The sequence below is a fragment of the Barbus barbus genome (assembly GCF_936440315.1).
Source record: "Barbus barbus genome assembly, chromosome: 18".
NCBI lineage: Eukaryota > Metazoa > Chordata > Actinopteri > Cypriniformes > Cyprinidae > Barbus > Barbus barbus.
The window spans coordinates 10,485,166-10,508,872 of record NC_136746.1 but is presented as its reverse complement, the minus strand read 5'-3'; the positions used below and the strand labels follow the sequence as shown (position 1 = coordinate 10,508,872).

The 23,707-nt window shown below is 36.2% G+C and overlaps 1 protein-coding gene across 6 annotated transcripts in view; it reads left to right on the top strand.

Annotated features, from left to right (window-relative positions):
- The window catches only part of LOC306884455 (E3 ubiquitin-protein ligase MARCHF8), an 87,212-nt gene that overhangs the window by 40,926 nt on the left and 22,579 nt on the right, over nucleotides 1-23,707 (top strand). For 5 of the 6 annotated variants that reach the window (XM_079440323.1, XM_079440321.1, XM_079440325.1 and 2 more), the window contains one exon: nucleotides 20,917-20,967. In XM_079440323.1, the coding sequence (XP_079296449.1) occupies nucleotides 20,917-20,967 (51 nt within the window). Of the gene's footprint in view, nucleotides 1-5,914; nucleotides 6,239-20,916; nucleotides 20,968-23,707 lie in introns of those variants that run through there. The other variant, XM_079440326.1, reaches the window with a different exon arrangement.

The following is a 23,707-nucleotide window of genomic DNA, read 5'->3' as shown; positions in this document are numbered from 1 at the left end:
GATTATGATCCCTAGCATGGGATAATGGTGTGCTGGTGTCCTGACCAGGTTTGTTTGTTTTCTTTATTTCTGAGAGTGTATGAAGTAAACTCTGTGTTTATTTAAGGCCTTGTTGTTCAAGCACCTATTTTTGGAACTTGTCAGACCTCTTTTTAATGTCATTTTCAGTTGTGTTTACTTTCAAAAATTAATCAGAACAATGAAATACCTCAGAATGAGTCACAAACAGAGATGAGCATTTGAAATTACAGGCTCTATACAGTAATGGACTTTATGAATAACTCCTGACCCTTTGACCCCTTCACTTGTATTTGTGGATCCCCTTCAATCTGCCCCCTGTGCGGATTGGTTGCTTTCATCCACGGCTAGTGGAGATGTCCATCTGTGTGGGTTCATTGTATGGACACAATCTGCCAACCAGTGGGCCAGCTCACAGCAAGACCAGTGCCACAATCCTCAGCGGAGTAAGCCATGTAATGCCTTAAGTCTGATTACAAAGAGCTTTGTCATACAGTTGCAGCTAAAGGAATCCTCATGATATGTATTGAATGACGGCCACAGGAACTGAAGGGGAATTCCATCCTGAAGCAAATCGCAGCCTCAGCTGTGCAGTTTCCTGAGCGTTACTCTGTGCTGGCTGCTCTCGAAGATCTCTGTCTCGAGTCTGTGAATCCAGACTACAAGCCATTCCCAACAGCGGGACTTTGAAAAGCTCCCCTTCTCTCTGCAATAAAGGCTCTGGGATAAATACAACCTACCCTGGGAATAGAGATGGAGTGGCTCTTTAAACTTTGTTTATGCTCATCTCATTGAAGCAGGCCATTTAATAGTGTCTAATCTCCCTTAATTACACTTATAGACTTCCAAGGTTAGACATGCAGACTGGACTGTCAAAGCCCCTTATTGATTTCATGTTAAATGCCGCTAGGCCAGTCTCCACAATCAGCAGGCAAAGAGCCTTCAGAGATGTGATCTGTTCTTTGTGATTCAGCTTTGACCACTTCTCTTCAAGGACACCCTAATAATTTGCTGTTCTCAACTAAATTGGGTCTTCAAAACCTAGTGAGCTGTCTTGTTGTCTTCTGTCTACATAGGCAGCTGTAATGGATTGCTTTGTAGTAAGTGAGCATTATGGAACATTCTAACTCGCCTGTGTCATTCAAATAGCTTTCAGCTAAATTTGATGTTAGCATGTTGCTAAAATGATGCTCTAATAAACATAAAAAATACATTGCGCACATTTACCATTGGGGAAAATGGTAATAAAAAAAAAAGTAAAAAAAAAAAAAAGTAATTCTATTTACATTTCAGTGTGTATATATATATATATATATATATATATACTATTTGCATTTCACATCATCTGCCAATTTCTCAGAAATCTAATTAACCTCAGCAAACCTGTGTATTATGCATAGACTTTTTTATAGATTATATATGTAGTAGTGACAACACTTCAGAAATGCATTAGTTAAAAACATAATTGAAACATAAAAAGGGATCATTTATTTTCATTTATTTTATTTTATTTTATTTTATTTAAATTTAAATTTTATTTTATTTTATTTTATTTTATTTTATTTTATTTTATTTTATTTTATTTTATTTTATTTTATTTTATTTTATTTTATTTTATTTTATTTTATTTTATTTTATTTTATTTTATTTTATTTTATTTTATTTTATTTTATTTTATTTTATTTTATCAAATCAAAAATATACTCAGGGAATCCAAAGCATAAGCATTTTGATGTTCAGCTCAAAACCCAGCATAAAAATGTTCAGATACTTATTTAAATTTCAACATACTCTGCTAATACATACTACTGATACAAACTATACTGATTGAAAATATAACCATATCATATCATATATTGTTTATGTCAGTGTCAATCATCCAATTCCTTTCAGCTCTTGTTATAGATCATCTCTGTATAGCTTTATGTTTTAGGATTTTTCGTGTGATAAAGCTTTAAAATGGCAGAAGGAAGACGTTAACTGAATGTTAAATGTCATGATAATAAATGTCATAAATGTGTTATTATCAGTGTGGCATAGAAAACAAACATACGTGTTCATGTTCCTGTCAGGAATCTCTTCTCTGTTTAGTATGATTTAAATGCCTTGTTTTGCATCACTTCCTATAACATCAGTTTCACTTTAATATGCAGTGTAAAATCAAGCTCTCATGGATCCGGCCCTGCTGAATTAATGTGTCTATAAGGCCTTGAAATTAATGTATCATTAAGAGAGTCCAGCAGAGACGCCTTATACATCCTTAAAATCTCTTTTATATAATTTAGATATAAAATATTATTTAAAAAATGTTTTATTATAATTTTATATAATTTCTTAATACATAATTGCGTTACGTTCTTGAATTGCTGCTCACAGAGTATTAGTGTTAATAGTTTACATTTTCATTTATGCATTTAGCAGACGCTTTTATCCAAAGTGACTTACATTGCATTCAAGTTACAGTTTTTACATTTTATCAGCTCTTGCTTTCCCTGGGAATCGAACCCATGACCTTGGCGTTGCTAGCGCCATGCTCTACTATTTGAGCTACAGGAAAGCCTGAAAGCCTGAAAGGAAAGTTGAACTGGGTAATCTTTAGAAGAGAACTGATTGATGGGAATTGAGTGACTGGAATTGATTCATATCCACGGCTCTCAGTAAAGCAGTCATCACTGGGGTGTAAATGGGTGACCTGCTTCAGATGTGCTTTCCGCTCTGTCCCGGCCTGCAAAAATAACATCCCAAAAGCAGAGCTTGTATTTTCAAAAGGGGTCACTTAAAAGTTTCTGTTTATTGGACGGTAATTAGTTTCACTTGCAGACCTTTGCGTGTTACTTAAATATAAAGAAAACACGTTTCCAGTCCTACGTACACAATATGACAGCTGTGAGATGAAAATGTCGATTTGAAAGCTGCTGATATAGGCAGTCCATCCTGCTTTCCTATCAGTCAAACGTAAATGAGTTTGATCTTATAGGACCATTTTTTTGATGGTCTGCACAGCCTCATCTTCTGTCTCCCTCAGAGATTCGGTGTGGATTGGCAACCCTTGGCCCCTGTGAGAAGGGTTGACTTTCTTTTTGAATATGAACTGAAAGGACTATTACATCGCAATTTCATGCCCCAGGGGTTATCTGATATCCTCTTCACTACATTTAGCTCAAAGTGTCTCACAGTCTCCTCACCTACTCCTGCGTGATTCGCTCAGTGCCTCATTTCACTTGTCTCTTCTCTCTGTTTATCTCTGTGCCACCACCCTTTATTTTTCAACAGTCTGCTGAATGACTTGTCTCAATGCTTTTAGCACCATTTCTCTTATGTGTGCAGACAGATAGCTTGCCACTCCAGATCAACTGAGGAAATTTAGTGGCTTTAAATATATTTAGCTTACTATGAAGCATTTTACATTATTAATGTTATTTATTATGAAAAATAAGACTGATGCTCAAAAACTATTGTGTTATTTTTAAATTACTAGAAAATGGTATTTTTAGATTATAATTATTTTGAAAATAACGCACCTATTCAGAAAATGTACTGGCTTTAAATATTTCTTAAGAGCTCTGAAATACCATTTTGCATTTTCATTACCGTGAGAATAAATTATTTAGCCGTTTCCTCCTTGTGATGAGCAGTAAAGCCATTATATCACTCCCAGCATCACATGAATGATGAACCAGCTCTCGGTGAAACTGCACCTGTCATAAACCCCCACAAAAAAAAAAAAAACATAACATCATGACACATTTTGATTTTGTTTCTCATATTTCAGTTTTGGGAGATTTATATAAGGAATACTTCACATATGTGTCACCACTTGGAGCTCAAAAAGCCATGTAGACTGTAGATCTTACTCGTAGATAATCTTACCTGAAATTTTATTCATATTTTCAGTGGTCAATGTGATGATAAAACTGATTTTGCGTATTTTTAGCACTTTCCAGTCATCGTAGGAGGTCTCGTTTACTTTGATTATGGGTTGTCACATTATGTGCAGATTTGCGCAGCACTGCATGAAACCTGAACAACAAAAGATGAAATATTTTGTATTGAACTGTGACTCATCTGAATGTAATTAGTTTTAATAAGCATTTCGCAGCATTTAAATATCAATGCAGTCACAGTGGAGGTTTTCCTCTTAGTCACCGCAAAAATCTCAGTAGCTGTACTACAAAAATGTGAGTCCAGTTTCTGAGTATTTACCAACCTCACAGCACACAAAGAAAACACTGGCTGTTTTTCATTCAGGTGCTTTAATGAGTAATCTATACTGTGTTGACAGAGCAAAGTCCGTAAAGGACTTAAATAGCAGCGATCAGAGGTTTTTAAGAGTGTGAGCCATTTAGCAAGGCAGTCTAATGAAAGTGAAAGGTACAGGCCACACTTAGTTCATTATCCAGCTTAAGGGCTTGACATGCTCTTAAATAGTAGAGCTCAGGTGAACACATGAGACCCAGCTCCCTTACACCCACTTTCACACCCACGGCCTCCTTGTGCAGGATTTTCTCAGTGCTTGTATAGTACTTCATAACTGCTTCGCTGGAAAGTGCTTAGTCATTATTAGGCCAGGTCAACTGTGACTATCCTTATTTAATCATATGCTTCCTCCTCTGGAACTCTGGAGGGCAAGATTTTTCACATCATGAAAGTTATATACGGCTCATAAGTTTACAAACCCCTTGTGGATTCTATATCTATATAAGAGATGATAAATATTGAGTTTATCTTTTTATTAAGTACTACCCAAATCAAGCTGCATAACAGATATTAGTGTATTTCACAAGACAAATAATGACTGAGCAGTTTGTGTAAATGGTGTAAATTTTGTCTTGAGTATATATGAAATATATTGATTTATATATATGAAATATGGTTACAGTATGAGACAGTGCTAAATTGTATTGCATTTTATTTAGCTTCATTATTGCTAAAAAGCCATTTTTATGATGCTTCTTATTTTATTTGTTATTATATATAGATTTATTTATTTGACATTGTTTATATAATTTATTTAGCTTCATCAGTGCTAAATAAAAAAAGAAAATATTAAGGTGAATTTAATACAATGTAAGAAACTTGCTTTCTGAGACGGTCAGTTTTAGTATTTTACTTAATGTTTTTATGACCCTTCTTAATTTATTTTATTATTTTTTAGTTAGCTTTATATTATTCATTATGGCAGATTATTTAATGTTTATAATTTTCTTGTTTTATTTTCTTGTGTTGTATTTATTTTTATATTTTATTTTATTTTATTTTTTAGTTAGCTTAAAGTGATCTATAATAAAAAACTTTTAAAATGTTATGATCCTTTTTATTTTATATTTTATTATATGTTTTGTTATATTTATCATAAATCCTCATTATTGAGAATTACTTCATGTAAGAAACTTGTTTTCTGACACAGTCTGTTTTAGTATTTGACTTATGTATGTCATGTAAATCCTAAATGTCCTTGGTTTGAGCAATATCATTTCTCCTACACTGCAATTTGTGCTCCCTGACGTGCCGCCCTCATGACCCCAGCCTCTCTACGGTCTGTCTTTGACTTTGATTTTCACTGTCTAGCTCTTTGGTGCTTTGTTGTAAGCGAGCCTCTTGAATCAGTGTTTTTGGATCAATTAGAATAATTGCTGTGACTGATCATCTGAGGTTCTTGACCTTTTCTGCATGAGCGTGCAGTCTTAACTACATTACAGCCAGCAAACTGAATCCACCGAAGGATGAGAAAGGAAGGCAGGCTGCACATTAACACAGCACAGGGACAAATGACAGTCAGAGGGGGAGGGACTGTGAGTTAGGAGGCTGGGGGTGGGGATTTGGAACACAGTCGGCCAAAGAGCATGCTCGACTCCGCCCCCCTCATGAATAATGCATGAGGCATCGGGTTGTCCCTGCTGATTGGAGTCAGCTGGCGGAAGTGACTGGTTGCTGGGCTCACCGGCTGAGAGAGCAAGCCTGGGCTAGTATCTCTCAGTCGCTTCATGAGCCTGTGTGCCTCTGCCTGTTGTGAAAGAAACCTGGATGTAGGACAGCTGGATCTGCCTCCGTTGCATCCTGCTCCGCACCACTTCCGTGTTTATCAGCTTCACCTCTCCCACAGGATTTACACAGGGGACATGTAACCTCTCCAGCAAGGCTTTGTTTGTGTGTGTGTAACAGAGGGGTCAACCTCCTAAAGGATTCACCAATGCATTCTTGTTGGAAAATGAAGATTCAGGTACAAATGCTGTGATGTTTTGGTGTTTTCTTTCCTCTGTTTGTCAAGCTGATCAAGCCGAGGTGTGTTTTGCGTGTGTCATTGTGCTCATGTGAAAGGAGAGCTGTGAGATTGCTGTCTCCATGGTTGCTATTGTGAGGCCTGTTGTTGTGTTATGGAGATGAGGCAGCTTCTGTGCACTAGTGCTGCAGTTTCAGCGTCAACTGTGAGCCAAGGACTTGTTTTCTTAAATCAACAATGCATTTGTTGTGCTTTTATGTGCTTTCTATTCCCTGGTTGTGTTTGCTGAATGACCTCCCTTTCTGCTGTCTGCTTCTCACTGTACCGTATATGTGTGCTCAGGTGAGGGCTTTTATGTTTGCGAGCAAGACAGGGCTACTGTAGAATTTGTTTTATTTCATATATACTGACTTCCCGGACGGGTTGATCGCACAAATGTAGAGCACATCCTTTATTTTCGGCTCTGTGTTATAATGTAGCGACTGTAATTTCATGTACGCTGTTTTTCAGGGTAGCAGATATCCTACCAAACTCAATTATGTACACTGAAAAAAACATTGGTGTAGAGTTCACTTCAAAACCATTTTCACTCAGAATGTGCTAGTAAATTTCACAAATAATTACAAGGAAATGTCAAGTAACACTTTGAATTAAACATGACATTTTGAAGAAATATTATTTTCATGTAAAACCCCAATACTCCAGTAATCTAGTTTCTGAGCGAATTGTTGTATTGTTTTTTGGTTTTTGCAAACTTACAATCCAGGCATCTAGATCAGACCCATATGTGACCCTGAACCACAAAACCAGTCATAAGGGACATTTTTTTTTTAAAATTGAGAATTATACATCATCTGAAAGCTGAATAAATAAGCTTTCCATTGATGTATGGTTTGTTAGGATATACCCAAGATACAATTATTTGAAAGTCTGTAATCTGAGGATGCAAAAAATCTAAATATTGAGAAAATATTATAATCGCCTTTAAAGTTGTCCAAATGAAGCAATGCTTATTACTAATCAAATTAAGTTTTGATAAATTTGAAGTTTACAAAATATCTTCATGGAACATGATCTTTACTTAATACCCCAATGATTTTTGGCATAAAAGAAAAATCTATAATTTTGACCCATACAATGTATTGTTTGCTATTGCTAAATATACCTGTGTTACTTATGGCTGGTTTTGTGCTCCAGCGTTACGTATTTTATATTTGGCCTTAAGTTGTGTAAAAACAGTGCCAAAATGATTTATCATACAAAAATGTCCTTAAATTAAGAATCATAATGTATGAATATTGCAATGAACCTAACATTATGCAATATCGTTTGTTGAATTTGACCATTTTTCTAGACATCTCCTGAATTTTGATGGTTTCATATAGGATTGCACCATATTAATATTCTGGCCGATACCGATAAACCGATATTTGTTAAATATTACACCGATTTGTCTGAAATTGAAGATTTGCCCAAGATTAGATTTAATGGTGTTATTAAATTATTAGTGTTTTAAAGATTAATATTAAGTAAACATTAGATGATGTCAATGGTAATCTAAAATAGGTAAAATGAGCATTCAGATATTCAAACATCCAAAATCAGCCAACATATCCAATATACTCTTAAAGGTAAAAAAATATATATATACATACAGGTGCTGGTCATAAAATTAGAATATCATGAAAAAGTTTATTTATTTCAGTAATACCATTCAAAAAGTGAAACTTGTATATTAGATTCATTCATTACACACAGACTGATATATTTCAAATGTTTATTTCCTTTAATTTTGATGATTATAACTGACAACTAATGAAAGTCCCAAATTCAGTATCTCAGAAAATTAGAATATCAATTAAGACCAATGCAAAAAAAAAAGATTTTTAGAAATGTTGGCCAACTGAAAAGTATGAACATGAAAAGTATGAGCATGTACAGCACTCAATATTTAGTTGGGGCTCCTTTGGCCTGGATTACTGCAGCAATGCGGCGTGGCATGGAGTCGATCAGTCTGTGGCACTGCTCAGGTGTTATGAGAGCCCATGTTGCTCTGATAGTGGCCTTCAGCTCTTCTGAATTGTTGGGTCTGGCGTATTGCATCTTCCTCTTCACAATACCCCATAGGTTTTCTATGGGGTTAAGGTCAGGCGAGTTTGCTGGCCAATCAAGAACAGGGATACCATGGTCCTTAAACCAGGTACTGGTAGCTTTGGCAGTGTGTGCAGGTGCCAAGTCCTGTTGGAAAATGAAATCTGCATCTCCATAAAGTTGGTCAGCAGCAGGAAGCATGAAGTGCTCTAAAACTTCCTGGTAGACGGCTGCGTTGACCTTGGACCTCTGAATAACGTGGATTATGTGCCTCTCCTCTCTTCCTCCAGACTCTGGGACCTTGATTTCTAAAGGAAATGCAAAATTTACTTTCATCAGAGAACATAACTTTGGACCACTCAGCAGCAGTCCAGGCAAGACGCTTCTGACGCGGTCTCTTGTTCAAGAGTGGCTTGACACAAGGAATGCGACAGCTGAAACCCATGTCTTGCATACGTCTGTGCGTGGTGGTTCTTGAAGCACTGACTCCAGCTGCAGTCCACTCTTTGTGAATCTCCCCCACATTTTTGAATGGGTTTTGTTTCACAATCCTCTCCAGGGTGCGGTTATCCCTATTGCTTGTACACTTTTTTTCTACCACATCTTGTCCTTCCCTTCGCCCCTCTATTAATGTGCTTGGACACAGAGCTCTGTGAACAGCCAGCCTCTTTAGCAATGACCTTTTGTGTCTTGCCCTCCTTGTGCAAGGTGTCAATGGTCGTCTTTTGGACAACTGTCAAGTCAGCAGTCTTCCCCATGATTGTGTAGCCTACAGAACTAGACTGAGAGACCATTTAAAGGCTTTTGCAGGTGTTTTGAGTTAATTAGCTGATTAGCGTGTAGCACCAGGGGTCTTCAATATTGAACATTTTCACAATATTCTAATTTTCTGAGATACTGAATTTGGGACTTTCATTAGTTGTCAGTTATAATCATCAAAATTAAAGGAAATAAACATTTGAAATATATCAGTTTGTGTGTAATGAATTAATCTAATATACAAGTTTCACTTTTTGAATGGTATTACTGAAATAAATCAACTTTTTCATGATATTCTAATTTTATGACCAGCACCTGTATATTGTCCACTTAACCAATATTGTGCCAATATGTTGTGCACCCTAGCTTCATGCTATTGACAGTCAATAACTCACAAAACACATTGTGGTTTTCACAGACCATGTTTGTCCCTGTTGCAAATGAAACCATATTTCTGGGTTGTATTATATGGAACACGTTTCCCCATTTTTGCCGATTTTGTAGCAATGCTATCTGCGACCAGAACATAAGACCAGACTTGCGACTCATTTGTGAACTACTGCTTTGTCTGTTTGCAATGACGCACATTAGTTCAGTGATTATACTGTCTCTCAAAGCCATTATGTGTCATTAAATCTCAATAATAGGCTGTTAAATACTGTCTGTTAATATACTGCCACATCATGAGACTTAGTTCATCATTACACCATTTACTCTCAGCCTCAGACGTCTCGGTTGCTCAGACCAAAACATCCCAGTGATAGAGACGCATGTGTCTGCGGTGGTGCATGAGCAAATCGCATCATTGACAGATGCACAAAATTGGAGGCTTTGTGTGAAATCCCCTCGTTGTTGGGGGAGGGGGCAGACAGAGATTAGCGATCACATGTAGCCCCCCCATCCGCATAAAACCTGTTGGAAAGAGAAAGTCATGAGCAAACACAGGAAGTGTGCCTGTGTCAAACAAAATGATCCGGTCGTCTTTGCTCCAGAGTCCAGACAGACAGATAGACAGACTCATTAGGGATGACTCAGTGATTTGAGGGAGAAGTGACTGGAAGGCCTGAGGGTTCTGCTGTATGTTACAGATTATCCCCATTACTACCATGCTGTTTCTCTTCTTTACCACTCTGCCATCTGATTCGCAGGGGCCATATGTAGAGCTCACTGCTTCGGTGCATCCTACACTCGGAGCAGGTAGATCTGTGGATCAATTCACTTAGCAAAATGTGTTCATTTCGGATGACCTGCAACGTCCTGCAGTGCTTCAAAAGGCTTTCGAGTTTAATAACAATACAAGCATTTAAAAAATACAGTATGAACATGAATTTTTCATGCGTGTACATCAATGTGTATTTATATGAAATATTATATTTTTAAATGAATATAGTTTGGTATACCTGCATTTAGCATCAAAAGACTGGTGAGTTTTAATCTAAAAATTTAATTTATCTCTGTGACTGCAAAACCAAATTTTCAGTCTTCAGTATCACATGATCCTTCAGAAATCATTTGCTGATTTGCTGAAAATTAGCTGATTTCCTGCTTAGAAAACATTTGTTATTGTAAGTGTTGAAAACTCCTTAATATTATTGTGGAAGCCATTGTATTATTTCCCCTCAGGATTCTTTGATAAATATCATTTATTTTAAATAGAAATTTAGTTTCATACAACAGCAAATATATATATCTCTTACCCCAAGCTTTTATGGTCATCAGTGTGTATTTTTATTCTAATGGGAGAAAGGTCATTGAATAAGATTTAAATTTTATTTGACTTGGAAGGTAGCACACAGTTTACAGTATATTATCTATATATTGTTTTTATCATTTTTGGAGCTTGGCTGATGTGGAAACTTAACTTTGTATTGATAAAACTTGTGTTAGACTCTTCAAGAACTCTTGTTTTGTGATCAGTAGAATAGCTTACAGATTTAGAATGGCATGAGGGTAAATGAATAATGACAGGATTGACTTTTTCTGTGAACTGTCCCTTTAAGTTGAGCGGAGATGCAGCAAATGTCATTTATGCACACACATCTTTATCATCATCATAAATATTTGCACAGTAGCTTGATTGTGTGTCTGATTATGTTTCCTGTATTTCTAGTGTCATTCTTGTATATAATTGTGTACTACATCTTCATGGGGTTTCAGAGGCTGTAGCGGATTGTTTATCATCTATGAATGACCTCTCATTTGCATTTAGACATGAGGGAGCAGTCCGGAGGTTCACGGGGAACACAGAGGTCCCGGTGTCAGCAAACTAATTAGTCTAGACTGGCCTGAGTTAATTAGGAGTGGCTTTGAATCCAGCATAAAAAAAAAAAACATCATCTGAAAATGAGCAACCAAAAACGGTGTTTTCCCATAGGAATGTAGTTTCTCTTTGAGATTAGAACAATGACAGGATGTCAGTTATTGATTTATACTGTGCATGTGACCGCAGATGTGCCAAATGCTGGAGGAGTTGTGGGCTGTTATGTTTTTGGATATGTTATATCATGTATGGATGTTCAATATTACTCACTTGTGCTCTCTTACCTTCACTTGCTCTTCACTTGGAAATGTTAATGCTCAGAATTCCTATTACTTTCAGTATTACTGTAACCAGTTTGATTGATCACTCTACAACCTTTTTCCACTTTAAAGACCCTTATGTGCATTTGAAAGATTCCATGCAGGTTCTTCTTGGAACAATCAATGGCAATAAACAAAACATACACTCTTATTTTTGAGAGTGCATTGCAGGTAAAGCAAACATTGTGATACATGCAGTTAGGAATGGGCAAATTTCAGTAAATTTTCAGTTCAAATTTGTATTCAGGTTGATAATGATATGCTTTGTAATTTAAAATGTGTTATTAGATTGTTAGATTATTATTGTTTTTGTTAATTATTGTGATTGTACATTAAGTAATTTGAGAAATTATTTTGAAAAAAAAAATAGTGAAACAATGAAATGTATTTGTTTTTAGTTGAACATAATTACTGTGTTCTGAATCAAATCTTTCCTTTACTCATAATCTTCCATGGCATTCTGGAGATGTTTAGCCTACGAACAATAATTACTCGTTATAAATACCAGTGGTTCCAGATGTTATTTAATAATGCAACATTTGCAGCTAAGCAGATCTCGCTGGTCAGTGCTTTAAGTGTACTTCTTCATTCCTCTCAAGTGTAATTGCAGCATGTGGTTTAGCATGTTTAAGTGAAACAGATGAGTGGACGCTAAGTATAACTCTGTTCCCTATTTCAGTTGTCGAGAAATGACCGTTTCCTGTGATTCAGTAGAGATAGTGCTCCGGTGCTCGGCCTTCGGTCAGCTGAGCTGATTCTAACTGTCCTTTTCCCATCTGATCATGAGATCTCCGGTTCATGGGCCTCAGAGGGCTGGGGTTTGTTTGACAGGTCAAATAGGTAAACTGCAGCGCTCAGCTGAAAAGAGACCTGTAATTGTTGTCATTGCCCAGAGTATGAATCCCCCTTTGCCTGTGTGCAGCTTCTTTGATATTGAAATTCAAGCCACCATTGTGTAAAAATCATGAGCTCAAACAGGAAAATGCTTCCATGCGCACTTCCTGCAAGATAGGTTTACATTCCCAGAGTCTCTCGACATGAAAATCAATGCAGGCTATTTCGATCTTTCCTAAAATCACATTACCCACTATTGCACATTTTCATGTTATTAGGTTGCAAATTAATCCTATTTATGCTTACATGTGTGCCGTTTCAGAGAGCATAGATTATTCTGTGTAATGTGTGTGCGATTCAAAGCTTTTGATTAGTGTAAATTATACGTTTGAATGGGGTGCGATACGCTGAATTGGTAAGCTAATCACTTGTTGATGTCAAGTTAAATATTGCATGAAATTCAATGCAGAAGTGGATGAACGCAGCATGCTTCGGTTGCACGTGACATGACAGGATTTGAAAATTTCTTGTTAAATCTTGTTTGACTCTCACTACTGCTATTTGCGCAATCGCTCTGATCTGTTGGATAAACAAACAGTTTCGATGTGCACTGCATATTCTGAATTAAAATGATGAAACCTAATGCACTACACAACCTTGATGGAGTCTTCCTGCAGTGTTGCTAGATGTTTCCTAGAAACATTACAGTAAGTTTCATGCACATTTTCTAACATGGAGCTGTGAGTGTCTTTCAGGTTGTGCTGAGGGTTATCAAATGGAGGCCTGTGGGTTTGTTATCTCTCTAAACTGGACTGTTCCTGTTGCCTCATGAAAACAAATGTAGAGTTTTGTGAGTTTTAGTGAATTTCTTTTAGCTTTAAAGCTATTTTTATGCAGGGATTCTCATAAATGTTGACAAAATAAACTTGTAGATGATATACACATTTCAAATTTCCCAGTAAAATTGACCAAAAATATCCATGACTCATTTTACCTTCATATATAGTCTTATTTCACATACTGGCTTTTTTTTTTTTAATTCATCAGTAAGACGGAAGAATAGTAAAAAAAAAAAAAAAAAAGTATTCAAGTTGTTTATTTGCAAAAATATTTACAGTATGCACATATTCACTCTTAATCGTATGACCCGTTCAAGGCCCAGAAAGGTAATAAGGACATCATTAAATTGGTCCATGTGACTTCAGTGGCTCAAGCTACGAGAATACTTTTTGTGTGCAAAGAAAACAAAAATAACGACTTTATTCAACAATTTCTTGTCTTCCGTGTCAGTCTACGAGTACCACGACGTAGAAGAAATTGTTGAATTAAGTCGTTATACTTGTAGCTTAATTAAATTTCGGTTGAACCAATGATGTCACATGGACCATTTTAATGATGTCCTTACAACCTTTCGGGCCTTGAATGTGGTAGTTCCCTTGCTGAATATGGAGGGTCAGAAAGCTCTTGGCTTTCATAAAAAAATCTTAATTTGTGTTCCGAAAAAGAATGTAGGTTTTAAGGGTTTGGAACGACATGAGGGTGAGTAATTAATGACAGAATTTTCATTTTTGAGTGAACTCTCCCTTTAAACTTCCTGTCATCCTAACAATGAACAGACATAATGAAATAATATTTTTGTCTAATTATAATATTTATGCTGGTTACGGCTCTGCTGTGATGTACATTGAAGGCTATATAAGCCTGAATGTCCTATTTCAACTTCCTGTTTCAGTGGAATTTACGTCAGCAGAGGAAAGAAAATTGTGTTAAACTATTTCATGGTCTAATGCTGTTTTGCTCGCTGTCCCTCTATCTGGACTCATTGTTGCCTTCATGATCAGAGCATCTATCTTTCTTGTATCTGTTTACTGTTCATGGCTTAATTTTGTTGTGCTGGAGGATGTTGCTGCCTTGCAGGAAGCAATGATATGAAATATGACATGTGGGTCACTTGATTATTGTCTTCTGAAAGGAAATATCTATAACTAAATGTGAAAGGCGCAATTTCATCAGCCCGATATTCAGACTGCATTTCACCCTTCCTTCAGATCGTGATGTTTGTTCTGTTGCTTCCTTTTCACTGTCTTCATTTTAATTTGCTTCTCTCCCTCTCTCTCTGTTTATACAGCCAGACACTCATATAACTCTCTCAATAATAAGAGCCAATAATCTCAGCGCAGATGATTTCTGTAAATGCCGAGCTGTTTTGCTTTTAAGAAGCAAGTAGTTACCTTGAATGCATTAACAGCCGTGACGCTTTTAGCCTTGGGCAGACACAAAACATCTGTCACATCAACAATATGAGCGTTTATGCCCAGCAAACTGTTGCGTTTTCAAAATACAGCAAGATGGGAAAGTGTAATGTCATCGAGATTTACCAGAGTTTGAGTTCAATAATATTTTGCACTTATTGCCCTTGGTGCAAAACTTTTCCTGCACAGTTTGTATGCTTATTTTTGAGAAGAGGCTTTTTGTTACTTTTCGAAGGGACCACTGACCTATTAACCATTTTAAACACCATAGCAACCTCATTTCAGTTCTCTGGCAACCACCCAGAAGTGATGTGGTGCCAAGATTTGCATAAGCTAGAGCCACTCACATTTTCTTCAAAAAATACATATCTAGTTTTTACTATGTCTGACATTATTCCTTTTACACCACATGGCTTAATTGACAAAGCCGAAGCTTTGAGTAATTTAAAAGGATAATTTATAGCATTCAGTTGTAAACTTGGGTCTGCATTTGGCTTATTACCTGTTATGGTCCTGGCCCCTAAACTGAATTGCTTTTTACTGATCTTGAAGTGCTGTTTAATTTGTGCCGCTGCTACAGATGTTGTTTATTTTTGCTCTGTGAATTCCATAGCTGAACCATGATCGCATCCTTTGACTGTAATGCTTTCAGTGGCTTTTCTCCTTTTGCTTATGGGAAGCCAGCTCATGTACTGAGAATTGTATTGTGTCATTAAGGCCAGTCAAACATTGACAGGAAGTGAAGAGGGAGAAAAAGTGAGAGCGAGAGAGATGAAAATAGAAAGACAGTGATGGTGAGGTTGTAGCAGTGGTCTCATTTGCTGTCTGTTCCTCCTGACTGCCGTCGTTGTGTTGAGCTGTCTGCTGAGGCAATGAGACATGGAGATAGGGAATCTGGGAGATGGAGGAAGAGAGCAGTCAGCTGAGGCGGTGTAGATGGCCATCTGTCACAGGTCTCCTCTCACTCAGCGCTGATAACAACCTATGCTCACCCAGTAGGATAATTCAATCTTCTCCATGCGCCAGTCATGGACTCGCCCTCTCCTCAGAGACGGCCCAGATACGGTATACTCTCAACAAAATGTGCAAATCGTGATACCACAATGCTGAAGTATCTGAGTTTTATTTCCACCTAACCATGCATGACACAATAAGATTGACATTGTTGACATTCTTGGTTTCTACATTTTAATCTTTTATTTTGGATAGCCCTGGCCTGCACTTTATGAAACGGCTTCTGATTGGCTTTGATTGTGTAACATCAGGAGGCTGATATGTGTTTGGTGTTTACAGAACGGTTACTTGTTGCTAGATTCTTGTCTAGTTTGGAGATAGTGATAGACATATATCTCAGATTCAGGAAAGTTTCCAAAGTAAATAGGTTTAGAAACATTATGAGCAGTGTAGCCTCAGACAGTACGCCCACAAAACACCCACAGACCGTTCATGGACCATCTGATGCTGACTGCACTCAAAAACAGCAAGAGCGGCCTGAAGTCACCTCCATTCCAGTGTATTGGCTGCGATAGGGGTTTTCAAATTGGTTGATGCCAAGAAATGTTATTTTAGTATCATTGAAATGCCAGTATAGTTTTTATCAATATTTTGAGTTACTTTTTATTTTGTATGGCCTGTTTTAATTTTAATTTTGTTTTAAAAACCAGTTTAATTTAAGTTTAAAAAAATTAATGGGCCGCTCTTGCTGTTTTTTTTTTTTAAAAACTATTGTTTTTTTTTTTTGGTCATTTTTATTAGTTTGTCTATATAGTATTTATTTTTATTTTCAGTTTTATTTTTAAACTTTTTTTTTTAACAATTCTAAACAGTTTTAGTGCATAAAATTAAAACTAAAATAATTAAAATAACCTTAAATAATTTAACTGAAGCAGTTTTTTTTTTAAGTAAAATTATTTTTTTAATGGTTTTAGATTTAGTTAACAGTAATAAACCTGATGCCCCAGAAGTGATGCATTTTCATGAAAACAATCAAACAAAAAACATATAATGTTAAGGGGAAAAAAAATATATTATTTTTTTTTGAAGATGACATAGTTGGCTAACCTGAGAAATAGTTCTAAAGTTGTACTAAAACCAAAATAAAATAGTGAATAAAATAAAAGATTTGTTGTTGTTGTGATTTCTAACCAGTTTTAAGAGAACTGAAAAAAAGTATTCCAGTCGAGTCTGTCTCTTGCAGTCCAAGTGGAAAGTTCATTGCAAGAGTAAACTACAAAGTGGACCAGACTTTGTCAAAAGTCTTGCTAAACAAGAATATGAGAAGTGTCAAATATGGCAGAGATGGTTATAAAGTAAATGCTTGGTTGTATCAACTAGGCAGAAGCATCCTGCATTCCCAGGTAAAAGTGAAAAAGTCTTTGGCGAGGGGAAGAGACAGTGAATGGCAGGTTTCTATAGCTCATGTGATACAACCGTGAGACTAAATGGAACGGGAAGATTCAAAATTCCATAAAGCAGAAAGAGGAATCATTTATTCAGGAAGCTCACAGCGTGATCGGAGCAGACAGAAGCCACAAAGACAGCTGCCATGTTCTCTGTGCCCCACACTTTTTTTTTTTTTTTTTTAAATGCTTGACAGTGTTATCAGAGGTTTATGTTAACATGCACTCATTGAGATGGGGGGGGGGGGGGCATTATTTGAGCACACGGAGTGATTTGTATATACCTCAAACTTCACTGTGCTGTTTTCTCCTCTAATCGTCCCTGTCAGATTACATTCAAGCACCAGGCATGCATTTGTCATCTCATTATATTATCCATGCACTCATGGCAACCTTGGAGTCTGGTTCATTATTCTGGATCTGCCCACACACTTGATGAAGCCTGCAGATCCATAACAAAAATGCATTAGCACTTCATTTCTGCTGTTGCCGTTTATCCAGCCGCACACCTGAAGTACTTGTAAATATTGAGCCACATACACTATAGGCTGGATTACAGACTGCATTTGGTGATCTTTTGCCAGTTCAACAAAAAGTTGTTGTTTTTTTGTTTTTAATCATGTGCTGCCATGTTCTGTTGTGCACAGTGAAACAACAAAAGCAGAACGAAGCAGTACTAATTGGTTGAATAATAAGGAACGGACAGTGCCAAGCATGATGTTGACCATCATATGACGCTAAAGACTGGAGTAATGATGCTGAAAATTGAACTTTGCATCACAGGAATAAATTATATTTTAAAATATATCAAAATAGAAAACAGTTATTTAAAATGTGAAATTTCACAATTTAACTTTTAGCAAATAACTGCAGCCTTAGTCAGCTTAAGAGATTTAAATAAATAAAAATCTTATATAAAATATCTTGCCTTTTAAACAGTAGTTAGTTAAAATAATATAAGATATTTACAAATTAATTGATTGTATTTAATTTCTGAATGTGTTGGGCTACTATTTTTCATGAATATTTTTAAATTTTTTTTAGTTGTTCTGTCTAATCTTTTTAATATGGAGATTTGCTTTATGGGCACCGTGGTCTTACTGTATGACACATTCTGCCAATTGTTAGTTTATTTTTATAGAATTCTGCCTTTCAATTTTTTATTTTAAAAAAGCAATGTATCCTGTTAACATGATTTGTCATCAAAATTACTACACGTACAGAAGACAGCTTGTGTCTGGTAGTCAAAGTGTTCGGAGTGTGTTCCTCTAGTGTGTAAATGTAGGGCTCTTGTCTGTCTCCAGTGGGGCCAGAAAACAGCCTGTGTTCTGTCTGAACAACTGATACTGACTTTATCTCAAAGTTTCCAACGCTACAAATCATACATGCAAGGCAAATTGTGTTGTCACTGCAATAAAAACAATCGATCAATTGTTCATCCAAAAATTACAAAAATTGTCATTTACTGCCCCTCATGTCATTACAAACACACATAACTTTGTTTTTCACCAAAAAACCACACAATTAACAATTTCCGAAGGATCTCATATCAAATGTGCTGTTTTTAGATGCACCTCGTCAGGTTTGACGTCAGACACATACATCATCATTAGTTTTCAAATGATCAGTCATCATTGACGTCAAACTATTCCTTTAAAATTACCTTCACATTGAGTCATTTGTCATCAGCTGTATCTGTGGAGTGAGGTTATGTTCTTCAGATGTTTTTCTTGTGTATGTCACATGAAAACCTGTACCCTTTAAGTGCAATAATTTCTGATGGACATTTTGAAACTGCTTTTTCCTTTAAACCATCTTAATTTTAAAATGCCTGGTATGTATATGAACAAAAGTCGTATTCCAGAGCATGTTTTAAGAGTGATGTACTGTGGGCAAAACCAGGTCACCCAGTGTGAGGTGTGACAGCGTGATGTGTCACAGTGAGCGTTAAGAGACAAACGCATGCGGCGAGAGATTAGATGATGTCTCCATGATGAACTTTGACCTAACTTGTAACACTTGCTTATGTCTTCCTTGTATTTCACGAGACTTTAGAAAATTTAATTGCTCAATAAAAATTGCATTCAAATCTTTAGACATTTATGATGTTGCTTAATTTTACACGTCCAGCTAATCGTGTGCAGTACAGAGTGACTCATTTTGACCTTTTACTCGACTGAAACTGGCCATCACCTCGAGTGTGTGCAGTAATATGGAAAGATGTCTGGATGAACTGTTTTGATGTGTAGCACGGCTGAAATTCTCCCTAATAACAGAAAGACCGTAACCAGCAGGAATTTAGCACTCGGTCCCCTCCGTTGCCATCTCCATGGTAACAGCGCAGAGCTGGAGACATGAGTAAAAAGCACAGGAATGCTTAAAGATAAAGAGTATGTCCTTCTGTTACTGCACATCTCACACTTATTGGGTCTTCACCATTACAGTTCAGTTCACCCACTCGCTAATCATGGCACATTGTGCCAAAGGGCTCTTTGTTGCAGAGCTTTTCTCTGCCAAGCACTGATATTAGTACGGTTTCTGCCTCATAATTCACACAGGACTGGAAAATGCTAAACGAACGTGTGTTAATGTAATGCTGCTGGTTGTTTTGAGGTTTTGCATTCTAAATGATGAAAGGTTGTAAGCTGATTTTGTTTGGGTGACTCTCATGAAGCCTATCAAGAACACAACTGAATCATATTTAGACACAAATTAAACGGGAAAAGGAAAAATAAGATATGATACTTTACATGAAGCACATAAGGTAACACTTTAGTATAGGGACTAATGTTCAGTATTAGTAAATGTTTAGCATGCCTATTAATAACATATTGGCTGTTTATTAGTACTTGTAAAGCATTTATTCTGCACGATCATATTCTACATCCCTAATCCTACCCAATACCTAAACTTAACTCTTAATAAGCAGCAAATTAGCAGTTTATTGGGGAAAAAAGTCATAGTTAATGGTTTGTTAATGGCAAGAATTGGACCTTAAAATAAAGTGACCGAAAATAATGATGAATAATGTTTTTTGACTTAGTGACTTGCTTTTCAAAAGAATTTCTCAAAATGATCATAACTGCATATAGAAAAAAAAAATATACCATTCAAACATTTGGACTTATTTATTTATTTTTAAAGACTATAAATAGATGTGTATGTATACATCCGGATTCCAGTTTTCTGTTTGATTCTCGTAAATGAAATTGTGTAGGCATGCACAAGGGAAATACAAGAGCATCAGCCCAACTTATGTGTTTTTTTTTTTTTGTTTGTTTGTTTTATAAAAACTGCTTATCCATTGATGAGACAGTTGTAGAAAAACAATTTTCTGTTAAATGAACAAGCATCCCAAAATCAGCCTATTACTATTAACAAGGCTTTCTCTGCCTTCTGTTTCTTCGAGCCAGCTGGTAATATAGCAGCCCTCTTACATTACAATCATAACTGACCTATAAATAATATCACAGCAGGAAAAAGACATCCTTTCTCAATGCTTAAGGGTGGAATTAACCAGCTGAGAAATATTGAAAATAAAAGCCATTAATTAATGCAGTCGTGTAGTTAAATCACAAAAATGTATAATTTAATTTCCATGTAGCTGTGCTTGATCTTTTGAGAGGTTTCTGAAGTTGCAGTGTTGTTAAAACACTTTTAACAGTCACTTCCGTGAGACTTTGTACCTGTTCTTTTAGTTTCTGTTGAACTGAATGGTAAGCACTGTTCTCAAACTTTTTCTCCCCTTTTCTCTCTTCCACAGAATGAGAAACCGCTTGGTCATTCTGCAAGCAGGTCCAGCAACATTTCAAAGGTATGAAAATCAACTTCCTTTTCCTCTTCTACTGAGAGCGAGTGAGTGGCTTAGCTTTCTAGGGGGTCTGCACCTGATGTCTACAAATACTTTCATTCTCTTTCTGGGTTTATTCCATCAGGATTTCTAAGAAACACTTTTCAGACTGAAATGCATTTATTTGCTTGATGCAAAGGAGATCGGAAGGACATTTTGTCTGACCTAGAAACAGAAAAAAAGCACAGCAGACAATAAAAAATAAACACAAGGGCTCATTTTATGCTTATGTAGACTCTTTCACTCTAGTTATTTATTTTTCAGCTCAAGGAAGCTTTGTACTTTATTATCCAATCTTGAATTCCCCTTTCCATAGGACACTTGTTTATCTGTCTGATATTTAATGAACACCATGCGCCATGGGCTTGAAACATTTTCTATGCAATTAAGCAAATGAGACATTATTGCTCACAAGTGCTCATCCACTGTACTCTATATACTAAATATGATTTCTGTTCCTGTAACAAACCTCTGTAGTAAATGGGCCGGTAGTTGCCCTTAAATGCCTATGCCACTAAACTGGATGTGTTGTTATTCAGGTAGCCAAGTATAAACATGTTAACAGTTTAACCAACTCCAACTCACTCAGCAAGATTTTCCTCAAATTATTTGCCTTTTGATCATAGTTAGTCTGAAATAGAAGACTATGCTAATGCACTACAGCAGCCCTTGCAGCATTAAGAATATAGTGTGTACTTGCTTTGTTAATTTTAGAAAGCACCATTAGGGAGCTAGAAGCGTCTGCGCTTATATTCTTGTGTAGAGTATGTTTTCACAGTACACCTTTTGGTCTTATTTCTTTGATTATACAATCACCTCAAAATGTGTTTAACATTGTTGCATTCTTTGCTTGCACAGTTGAGGTTTAAAAGACACTTAAAATTCAGTAATATTATCAGTTTGACTGTGCTGAATCTTAAACTAAATTGAGCTGGATAATCACAATTGTCTTCTGTAGAGCTGCTTTAGAGTTGAATCATTGAATATAGCTGATCTCTGAAGCATCAGCTTCGTTAATGAACTGGATTGATCTGAACTGAAACCGAATTGACTTGAGCTATTGTCTTCTGTTGAGTTCCTTATAGCTGAATAAAGCTTTTTTCATGACCTTTACACTATTATTGAACTAAACTGAATCAACAATGAATTCTTTTGTGCTGAATAATGAAATTTTCTGTAGAGCCTTTGTGTAATTGAATTGAGTTCACTTTATAACATTGAACTAAACTGAGATGAATAATGGCATCTTCTTTATAATTAAACTGAGTTTGTTTTATAACTAATGAACTATGCTAAATTGAATCAACATTGAACTAAATCGAGCTGAATAATGAGCAGTTGTCTTTTTAGAGCTGCTTTACAGCTGAAATTGTATTTGTTTCATAATTGAAGGACTTGCTACATTTAATACTTTTATTTCTTTGTTTATTACCGTGAGGTTGCTTTAAAACAATCTATATTGTATAATGCACTATATAAATGAATGCGACTTGCATTGCATAGTGAACTGCATTTAGACACATTTTAAAATGCATTGATGAATGTAATCAAGCTTCATTAGCTACTGTATTTGTTAATGTTTTGGCCTTAATGAAATGGTGTTCCTTTTTGTTGTTCCATTTCTATTGATATAAAATAAAACCCACTTTGGACTTGGATTCCAACTAACTATTGGACTATTCCAAACAAGCAGATTTGTTCTCACCCTATTCAAATAACTCCTACCGAACATTCATATTGATTTGACTATTTAAAGACACGTAGCTCTATGTTAGTGGGTTAATGTTGGGATCAGGTCTGTCAGGCACTTTCACTTTAACATGGATCTTTTCCTCTTAGTGGAGATTTGCTGCACTTCTGCGTAACATTGAGCCTCTTAGCAGATAAACTCTTTACATCAACTAATATATGCCAGGGTCACCTGCTATGAGACATACTCCACTGGTTTAGCTCAAGACATTCAGCTACTGAGGACTTTGAGTTAATGTTCGAGCCTTGAGCACTTTAAGGCTGTTTTCACATTTGGTTTGAATGCATGGTCTAGTTTGAGTCCTTATTTTGCACATTGTAAATATGGTAGATACCACAGTACCATCTGCAAACAGTGGCAGAGTTCAAACAAAGCTTACCTTAGACCACCTTTTAAAGTGTAAACGAGGTGGACTTTGTACAAAACTTTTATAATTAAAAGTTTTAGAATTTAAAAATAATTTAGCTATTGTTCTCATAATTGAGTGTTTTTGTGCTTTTAGGAGTCAACAGTTTGTATTCATTTACTTTTAGACCCTCATGTATTGTAGCATGTTCAATTGACTGTTTATATGCACCAGAGAGCATGATCGGTGTTCAACCACAGCGGAAATAAATGCAGGCCCAGCCATCTCATCATTCCAGAGCTCATTTGTCTCCGACAGGATAAAAAACATGAGAGGTCCCATTACAGTTGTTATCAGTTTAGTGTCCGACACGCACTCATGCTGCATGACGCGGTTTTGACTGCTGAGAAACCTGAAGGGTCCTAATAGAGGTCCATGTGGTGTTCCTGTCAGCTCTGTCATTTCAGCCTTACATTAAGCAATCAAACAAAACAACACACTCAACTGATCCATGTCAGTGTTGTTATTAACCAGAATCCTCCTGGTTGGGCTCATATCTGCAGCCTTAAAGGAATAGTTCACTCAAAAAAACATATATATATATATTT